Source organism: Neolamprologus multifasciatus, chromosome 23 (genome assembly GCF_963576455.1).
Source record: "Neolamprologus multifasciatus chromosome 23, fNeoMul1.2, whole genome shotgun sequence".
Lineage (NCBI taxonomy): Eukaryota > Metazoa > Chordata > Actinopteri > Cichliformes > Cichlidae > Neolamprologus > Neolamprologus multifasciatus.
In genome coordinates, this window is record NC_140460.1 from 26,696,265 (window position 1) to 26,706,449 (window position 10,185).

Genomic DNA, 10,185 nt, shown 5'->3' on the forward strand with positions numbered 1-10,185 from the left:
AAGAGCCCACTGTGAGTTCTGTGAGCTCAAACTCTGCACCAGTGAGGCTCTTTGTGAGAAAAATAATTTAAAGGCACAAAACTTAGAAGAAGAGCAAAAAAACCCCAAAGCTTCCTACCTGGAAATCATAGTGAAGCAAAACCAGGAGAACACAGCCATCAAAAACCAACTCAGGCAAACAGAAGAAGAAAAGATATAACTTCAGGAGTCTTTGCTGTCACTGCAAGAGACAAGAAAGAAACAAGAAAATGAGTACAATGTTGGCAAACAACAGAATTCTCCAGCCCAAAATGAGACACTCAAGGAGAATCAGCACAAAAAAGAGGAGGCCAGCGCTTCCAAACAAGAAAATCCACAGGCCCAAGATGAAAATGTGCCAGAAGAAAATCCCAAAAAAGAAGAAGAAGCGTAACTGTTTCTTTAGACTAGTCACTTAGACTGACTTCAACTCAGTCTCCATTAAAATCACAGTAATATACAACTAAATGTTAAGAGCTACTTCCAGTGCCTAAACGTCCATTTTAAGGCATATTTCTTTAAACATTTAGTTGTATATATATTTGTCATGCCCCCCCCTCCAACCCATTAGTTTTTCCTCCCCACTGTCGCCAAGTGCTTGCTCACATGGGATTGTTGGTTTTTTTCTTTAATCCAGTTCAGTTAAATTTATGTTTAAATTCATTTTGTATGTAAATACAGTTGAATTGAACTGAATTGAAGAGGATTTTTAGGAGATGGAGTGCGTCACTGAGTGAACCAGGGTATTATAACATCCTGTGTTAAAATGTGTACAGCCTGGCTGAAAACTTTGTTCTGTGAAGGATTTCCACTGTAGCTGTGCTGTTGATGCCTTTTGAAAGCATTCCTAATAGCATCTATCAAGCAATATGCCTTGCTCAATGGTTCATGGAACTTTTAACAGGTTTGGTAATTGGCTTTAAATTCTATAGCTTTATACTAGTAAACACTTGCACTACACGTAGGAGAAAGGTAGAGTCAGGTCAGTATCCAGTCATTATTATGAAAGTTTTGTCTTTGGCATCCACAGATGCAGCAGCTCATAACAAAGTGGTGCAAACAGAGTTGAATCCACATTTGACCAAGTTTGCCAAAGAGTTCTAGCTGACTTCAGTCAATCTGGAGACTTGAAGCCTGAGAAGAATGTTTTAAAATAGGTTTCTGAGGTTTCTGAGGTTTGAACTCTCACAAATCTCCCCAGCCCCCCGGGTCCAAAAAAGCTCTTAAAACAACTAGTTTTTCAGCAAATTCTAGAGAACGTCTCCAAACATGGAGGCCCTAAATTTAACAAAGTAGACTTTTCTTAATATAAACTTTATGCAGAAATTTTGGATGATGGAGAAATAAAAGACAAATCCAGATTAATACTATGCTCTCCATGTGTTTTTAGTCTCTGTTAAGACATGTTTGCCTGCAGTTTGGCACCTGTTTGTGCTAAAATCTGCATTCCATGATTAGAGTAAAGCTTTGCATGATGACAGATGCCCCTGATCTACACCCACAACCTATCTGCAAGGGGGAAGGGGAACCTTTGGAGCCTTTACTTAAGTACAACTCCAAATAAATTTGGAAGAAAACGTCGCATTATGAGGAAAAATGACAATAAAGGACTATTCTATTCTATTCTATTCTATTCGATTCGATTCTATTCAAGTCTAAACTCTCAAACCACTTTGTTATCTGCAAAGAAGTCTTTGCATTTTCCTGTTTGTGGAGACACATTTCTTCCTCTAAAAGTCAGTCATGATGATATGTATGCACCTTGGTGGGCACTTTCTCTGAATCTCTCTGTATTTTACACACCTCAACACCAAATCATTAAAAAATATATACAATCTAGGATCCATCAACCTACAAATTTGTCACTTGAGCAGCTCATATTTAGATTAGAAAGCACGTGAGACTTATAGCAAGTTGTATTCAGAACTGAACTATACGACTGAACAGAAAAATCTGTCCGTGTTTGGTTCCCATGCTCCACCTTTCCCTGTCAGTCCTGTCTGCACATGTAAAAGTAGGTCCACTTTCTACTGTCGTTCAATCACCACTCGCTCTCCTTGAAAGGTGTTGTTTGGTGAGACCCTCCTTGTCCTTCATGCTTCAAAATTTAAATTTCATCCATCTTCTTTCCAGCTCTGGGCTGTCAAGCTCAGGAAGACTTGTCTTGAAGTTAGTACTTACCGTATGTAAACTAATGTGTTTGAACACATAAGTGTGTCCTCCCACCGACCTCCAAAGGAGAAGAAAAATAAGCTCTGTGTCACTTTTTTAAAGGCTTGTTGACCTTCAGCCACCAGGTGACACAAATATTCTGCTGGCTGATAAACTGCTAGGAGACAGCCAGATTCAAATCTGGAAACTTTCTTTGCATATTCTGTGCCATGTTATCATCATTGCACCTTTTCATCCCTGCAGATTCTAGCTGCCCTAGCTGCTGGGAGGACACACTTATATGTTCAGACACATTAGTTTACATACTGTAAGCCACTGAGCTCACGAGTTTGGAGTCGCTATCAGAGGCCATAAATCTGAAGACAGAGGAGATGCTGTCTGTGTCAAAGCCAGGGCCTGATTCTTCTACCTCTGCAAACCAGTGGAGAGGTTAGTCACCAGCATCCCTCGGTTATTCAGTCCCAATCTTTCTAACCATATGTTTTTGTAACTGTGTTTTCATTTTAAAACAACTATGTGCATAATAATTATTCTGCATTTCTTTGGCATTTAAGTGCAAATGACTAGCTAAGGAACAGAGTGAATGCTAGTCATTATCCTTGGAATCCCAGTGACTAACAAAGTGATGCTAGTGACCACCAGGGAATTGTCAATCCACTGACTAGCTTAGTAAAGCAGGAATTACACTTTCTGTAGCTGTAACTCTATTAGGATTTCTCCTGGGTATGAGTGATGTAAATTTTGTGTAAGAGTCTATGCAAATGGCCATTTTCTTGTAACTCTGCTGACTCGTCTGCACAGAATTTGTATTACAGTGTATGAACTGCAGATGTTCCTCAGGCAGTGTTGTTATGTGAATTCAGTTACAAAGAGGGTGATGAACCGAAAACCTCCTGATTACTTTGGTCACTAGCAGATTACAGCGGTCTCCAGCAGTTTGCATGGAGGTCGTCAACTTGTGTGCAAGCATTCATCAACTACTACTGGAGTGGTAGTGAAACTCTGAAAAGTGTGATCCAAACAGGAAATGGAGAATGCTCGCCTTCAACATAAAAGTTGTACCTATGTGCTACTCCCAATATGTTTCACAAGGTGCAGCTTTTACTCTGAAGGCAAACGGTCTCCGTTTCCAGTTTTAAAGGAACAATTTCACTACAGAGTGTTTGTAGACAAGTCAGCATCTTCCATTCAAACAACGAGGAATCGCAGCAAACTGCAAGGCAAGTTTTACCAACTGTTCGGGGAATAGAGATTTTGCCCTCGGGGCATAGTGCTGACTGGTCGTTGGGTCTATGTGACTCAGGCCTTACATTGTCACTATGACTGTCACACATCCAAAATGGCAAATAGGTTAATGTCACGTGTTTAGTAATCACATGAATGCAAGACCTCAATATGCAAAGAGTGAATTAAAAATTTAAAAATTTAAAAATAGATATTCCAGTAAATCACTCCAAACAGAATCAAATGCAGGTTCACTCGCTTACTGTGACTCAGTGATTTATTATTTTGGACAGTGACAAATTAAATGACTCAGGAAGAAAAGATCCAGCTGTTCCATGCTTTCTCATTCCTGCACCCAAAATAAAAAAAAATATGTGCAAGACCAATTTGCCACTAAACATGCTCACATAATCTGGATCTTATTATAAACACAAAGCAATTTCCATCAGTGTTAATAAAACATGATACAAGTTCGTTTTTAAATAATGTCAGCTGGAGATTTGTATTGTTTTATTGCACGTTTAAGTTCTGAAACCAAACTATCCATTAATAAGGAAGTAAACCCCCACATCCAGTTATTGTTGTCTAGCTTTACAGACCGTCCACTTGTAAAAGCTGAACCATCTGAGTGTATGGCGACCTCTGGTGGACAGATAAGGATACTCGCCTGCAGTAGCACAACAATGTAAACAAGGATTACATTCATAAATATATCCAATAAAGGACTGAAAATTCATCACATTTTTGCAGATCTTTGAAATTTTACCATCAATCATCTGTAAATGTTGAAGACTGAACGTGGCGACACTGACATGGTATCTGTAGTATATTAAAAAAACAACATATCTACCAAATTCAGCGCACAAGTCTCCGCCTGTGTGTGCGTGTATGTGTCTTGATGACCACTGATACACACAGACACACACAGTAACATTTTCTGTTCTCTTCTCTCACATTGACCACTTCTGCATGAACACACAGAACATACTGACCAATAGGAAAGTTCCCTCCACCCATTCAGTGACCGAGGACAGTTTTATTTGGCGATGTACTTTGTAAATGTATCATTTCTGTACATTTAACCCCCATTTTGCTGCAAAGGTCACAGTCACTGAGGAGGAACCTCTAGTCTTCAGTTTCTGGCTTCTGTTGTCTCGTCCTCCTGTTTTCACTCCTGTATGGGTGTCTCTTCATCGCTTGACGTCTCTGCAGACTTCTCAGTTAAATGACGAAAAGTGTTTCACTGTAAAGATTCCTCTGACAAGTCTAAAATGAATGTACTGCAGATGTACATATGTACTGCAGATCTCAGGATAACTGAGCGTTACCAAGCAGGGCAATTTAAATCCATTATAAAACGGATGAAAGTCTTTAAGGATTTCAATGAAAAGTTTTAATAGAATAATTTGTTTGATTTTGGAGCCACGTGGGCACTAAGCTTTGTATTTGCTCTTGTAGTTTTAGCATTCCCTTTCAATATGATCAAGTTGTATTCAGCAGGATCATTGATGGAGCCTGGATGCATTCCCTGGTCCTCTGCAAGAGTCACTGTTAAATGTTAAAAAAAGACCGTCAACCATCACTCTGCATCTGTCACACCCTGTGAGTCCCACCTGTGTCCATCTCACTGAGAGATCGATTGAAACTGACTCAGAATTCATTTGATTCATCACAGGTCGCTCAGGCTGAGCATGTTTCCTCTATGTGATGAAATTCTTTTTAGCTTTATTGATATTATTCGACATCTGCCATAGAATTTTTTTTAAATATAATAACTGTACAAAAGATGTACATTTTTAGGATATTATATGTATTATTAATAGATTTGATCTTTAAATCTGAGCCGTTTTAAACCAACTTCAGCACAAAACTTCCACCCTATCTCCTCTTTGACCTCTTTCCTGCTGTCTCTGATGTAATCAGTGCTCAAACATACAGTAAAATAAAGAATAATATAAATAATCTCTGTAAGTTGAAATCTTAATAACAAAAAGAAAAAGTATACAAATAAATAAATAAATAAAATGCAATTTTAAAAAACGCAGGCAGAGTAACTGTAATCTTTTTCTGGATTCTTACCTGGATGTGCTTGTGCCAAATAAAAAAGCCAGACAGGGCCACCACAATCAGCAACACAATAAATACTAATCGCGTGAACATAAGAGGCAAATTTCCTACAACAAAGAAAGAATAAATTAATAAAACTGTAAATGTTTACAAGAATGATGCACATATGTTGGTGTGATAACTAACTGCTTGTGAATGGGATGATGACATCATCACTGTGTTCACTGCTGACTGGGTTTTCCAGCTGACAGCTGATTGGTTTTCCAGACCACTCTGTATCATCCTAAAAATGAAGAGGGAAAAAACAGAGAAGCACATAAACAAAACACATTACATCAGATTTCAGGACAGTTTTTTATTTGTAGAGAATCAAAATATCAACAGTATTGTAACTGAATTTACAAGAAATGTAAAATAAAAGTGTGTGAGACTGACATTTCCATCCACTATTGTTATGTGCCTAATGTGAGGTGTATTAATATACTATATGTCTAACAAAGCATCACTCAATTTGGACAGCATTGCATTATTCACTTTTTATTCAAGCTAGCGTTAGATTGGGTTATATAGCCTCTGCCCGTTCAACTTCTTGTTAATGCATTTATCTGACATGGCTTACATGGCTAATCAGATAAATGACAGCAAATTGATACATTTAAGCAGACAAAAAATGAGCAGCTGACTTGTTATGTGAACAATCAGATCCTGTTTGTACTGTTGCTATGCTGAGCTGATTGCTTGAAGGCTGAGCTGTCTGCCTGTCACCTATCATCCAGGAATAGGTGACTGGTTTGGTGTCATTTGTGATGCTGGTTTCACAGGTGAGAGTACAGATGGTCATCTCAGGGTTGCACGATTTGGAGACAGTGGGTTTGGGGACAGCAGCTGATAATTAAAGACAGCAAACAAACAAGCTAATTATTTTAAATATGGTGAAAAAAAGAGTCAAAGCAAACTTCAGTCTGAATTCGTCCACTTACAGAGAACAGTGATTTTAGTCGGACTCATGACTCTGTTGTTGATCTCTGCTGTGTAGGTGCCGCTGTCCTTTACAGTCACGTTTGAGAGGGTCAGCGCTCCAGTGGAAGTACTCACCTCACACCGACCTAAAAACATCACAGTTACATAATTAACCAATTAGATAATTATTTTAATGGATTATAGTAAATATATGTAATGAACCAATTATCAATTATCTGTGCAGCATAAATTTATCATTTTAAAATGCATCAAATCCATGAAAGAGGTTAATTCATTACAGCACAATGACAGAAAAAATGTTTTAAAAAGGAATTTTCAATTCTTTTAGATAGGTGCCTTTAGCTGTATTTGATCCCACTTCATTTTGGGCATCAAGAATTTTTTTTTAATATATCTTCAAAAGAAACCTTGGATGTACAAGCTGATTGATCCATATTCTTGATTTCGCACAGATTCCACACATGATGCCCTTCTGGACAGCCTTCCCATTTATCCAGGATTTTTCCAATCTAAGGCCACTATACAAAGCCCCTTTCAGGGTTAAATTAAGGATTTATTCTGGATCTATTAAGTGATTGTGGCTTCACACTTTCTTTCTAACACTAAACCATGAGTATATAATCTGTGTATACATGCATTTGATGTTAAACCCCTTAGCATACGTACCTCTGAAGTCCCGGTACGGAACTATTTCACCTCCGTACCACTCCACAGCGATGTCCGGGCCATGTTTCCACGTGATGCTGGTGATGGGATCAGACACGGAGTCTGGAGATAGGACTACTTTGTCTCCCACTTTCTTGAAACTATCTTTGTCTATGGCAAAATAAAACCAAAATCAACATGATTTTTCATATTTAGTTCTGTAACCAAACATTTTGTTTACAAAACTAATTTGCAGAACTAAACAAACACAGTTTAGCTGCATGTGTGGCATCTGCAAAATGCTCCAAAAGATGTTAATGATGATCCCAGTTTATATGGGAGAGCACTGTAAAGAATTACATTTATCAGATTTTGTCTTTTTTTGCTTGCCTTTAAGCATCATCAGCAAAACATACTTACATTTTATCACATTTAAACACATTTAAATGAATTCAACTGATTTCAATGAAGTTTGTAACTACTAATAAAAAGTTCGTTTACTTCCTGATTCGTGTTTAATGGCTCCAGAATAGCGACACATCCGTTTTACCATGAACACCCCCACCACTCCTTTACATTACCATTAACCATTAGTTTTTTTTATATATATATTTTTATTAGTTTTTCTGTTTTCACAAATAGTACATAATTACATAACATAATAAAGTGTACAATTCAGAACCAAAAATAAATAAATAAAAAAACAAACAAAAAACAAATAAACAAAACAAAAACAAACAGACTGATAACTAAGCACAGAACACCAGCTCAGTTCCATCTAAAAAATAAATAAATAAAGAGAGAATACAATACCTGTGGTCCCAGTAGTACGTTGCAGTTTGAACACTCAAGAGAATCCTTGTAACATAATATTAGAAACATCAGGTTCCACATAATTCAAGTTTGGTTCCCACACCTTAAAGAATTGATCTGTTTTTGAGTGCAGTATACATGTAAGATATTCCAATGGCACTAGATCCAACACTAATCTCTGCCAACCTTTAATAGTTGGTGCTTTTTCATAAATCCATTGGAGTAGTATATTCTTCCTTGCGGCATAGGTGAGAACACAGTACAATCTCCTATTATTCTTGGATATTAATCGCCGGCTGGGGAGGCCCAGTATAAGAGACAAAGGGTCCATCTCCAATTCACAACCGAGAATCTTCTCCATTTCAGAGAACACATTAGACCAATATTCTTGCAATTTCAAACATGACCAGAAGCTGTGAGTTAGGGTACCAATTTCTGTCTTACATTTGAGGCACATGGGTGAAAGGGTAGGATTATATTGATGTCTGCGAAATATGGATACATGCATTCTGTGTATGATTTTTAACTGTATTGCTTTGGTACGATTACAAACTGAGATTGATTTGGCATAACTCCAGACATCTTTCCACTCTTCATCATCAATTGCTATACCTAACTCCTTTTCCCATGTGCCTTTAAGCCTCTGTGACATCACTGAAAGTACAGAATATAAAGCCTTATAAAATATCTTCACAGGTACCTCTTTGTCTGTTAAAAATAATAATTTTTCAACAGGAGAGACTTCATGACTCTCACTAAAGTTAGTACTATGTAAAATATAATGCCTTATCTGTAAGTAACTGAAAAAGTCATGTTTGAGGAGAGAATATTTCTCAACCATTTGGTCAAATGGCATAACTACATTGTCGGAGAATAAGTCCCTTAGTCTCTGAATTCCTTTGTTCTTCCATTCCTTAAAACCTATATCAAACATCCCCGGTTGAAAGTCAAGATTATTCACAATAGGGGTAAACACAGATGTTAACTTCAACCTTCCCTCAATTCGACATACTGACGGCCAGGCCTTAAGTGTATTAAGTGTGACTGGATTATCACAGCTCAATCTAATATCTTTAAAGTTCTTAAAGAACAGTAAGTCCCTTAATGTATACTTTGAAAAAGAGGTTTCAATCCCCAACCAGATAGAGTGTGAATTATTTGTGACCCAGTCATGAATATAGCACATGCGAGTACTCAATTGATATGTTCTAATATTTGGTAAATAGTAAATTAGTTAATCACTCAGTTAGTTAATCACTCAGTCTCCGAGTACTGCAGTACTCGGAGACTGAGTGAACTGAGTGAGACTGAGGTTTGGGTCCTACTTCCTGCCTGCTACACAGCGCAAAACATGACATTTAGTTTGAGACGATATTTGTTAAGTGTCCATACAAAATTCCCCAACTCACCTGAGATGACTCCCATTGCGATGGTCAGGATCATCAGTCCCACAGACAGAAACATGCTGTCAAACGAGTCAAAAACAAGACCGAAAACAGCAAAGCTGATAATATCAGTAACAACAGCAGGAAGCTACAAATAAACTGTGAAAAAAGTGCAACAAGCAGAGACTGACAAACTGAAGACAAGAAGAGGAATTAAAAGGTGGTTCCTCTGCAGAGGGTGGCTCAATGACTCATCTACTGAAATACAGTTTGGTTGTACTTTTACATATTCAAGTGTTTATATGATGTGTGTAATTCATTTACGTTGTCTTTGAATACATTTATATATCTATATATATTTAAAATATAAGCCTAATGAATTACGCTGTATTATTATAAAATAACCAGAAGTTTATCATCATCATCATCATCACCTTTATATATAAAGCACATTAAATCAACCACAGCTGACACAAAGTGCTGTACATTGGAACTATAAAATAAAATTACATCAGATTTAAATAAAAAAATAAATAAAAGAAAAGTAAAAATAATTAATTAAATAACTAATTCAATTGAAAGAGAAACTATGTCTCACTGAAGTTAAAAGCCAAAGAATAAAAGTGGGTTTTAAGACGTGATTTAAAGTTTAAGTAACCAAATATAATCTGCACAGCAATATTAATTACATTAATAATCATTCATCATTAATAATATTGATATGATTCCACAGTGAGTCATTTTACATTAGGTACTCTAAATATATTTGATGCGTACACCATTGAGCTGTTACAAATTTAAATTTAAAAATAAAACAGGAAGCTGAAAATAAAAAATAACCCAGTTGCCTAGCATCTGAACTCTGCTTCAGATTAACAAG

At 37.0% G+C, this 10,185-nt stretch overlaps 1 protein-coding gene across 3 annotated transcripts; it reads right to left on the reverse strand.

Annotated features, from left to right (window-relative positions):
- Nucleotides 1-1,294: 1,294 nt before the first annotated feature.
- LOC146491701 (pregnancy-specific beta-1-glycoprotein 8-like) lies at nucleotides 1,295-9,622 on the reverse strand. Of its 3 annotated transcripts, XM_085151652.1 has the most exons (7): nucleotides 9,330-9,614; nucleotides 7,129-7,278; nucleotides 6,462-6,587; nucleotides 6,197-6,366; nucleotides 5,668-5,764; nucleotides 5,494-5,588; nucleotides 1,877-4,962 (listed from the first exon to the last, which is right to left on the reverse strand). In XM_085151652.1, the coding sequence occupies exons 1-7, from the start codon at nucleotides 9,382-9,384 to the stop codon at nucleotides 4,960-4,962; spliced, it is 696 nt and encodes a 231-aa protein (XP_085007778.1). In that variant the 5' UTR covers nucleotides 9,385-9,614; the 3' UTR covers nucleotides 1,877-4,959. The 3 variants fall into 3 exon arrangements, with proteins under 3 accessions (XP_085007777.1, XP_085007778.1, XP_085007779.1); XM_085151651.1 differs by having other exon boundaries at nucleotides 1,295-5,588; nucleotides 9,330-9,622; XM_085151653.1 differs by lacking the exons at nucleotides 1,877-4,962; nucleotides 5,494-5,588 and having other exon boundaries at nucleotides 5,656-5,764; nucleotides 6,247-6,366; nucleotides 9,330-9,587.
- Between the last annotated feature and the right edge of the window lie 563 nt (nucleotides 9,623-10,185).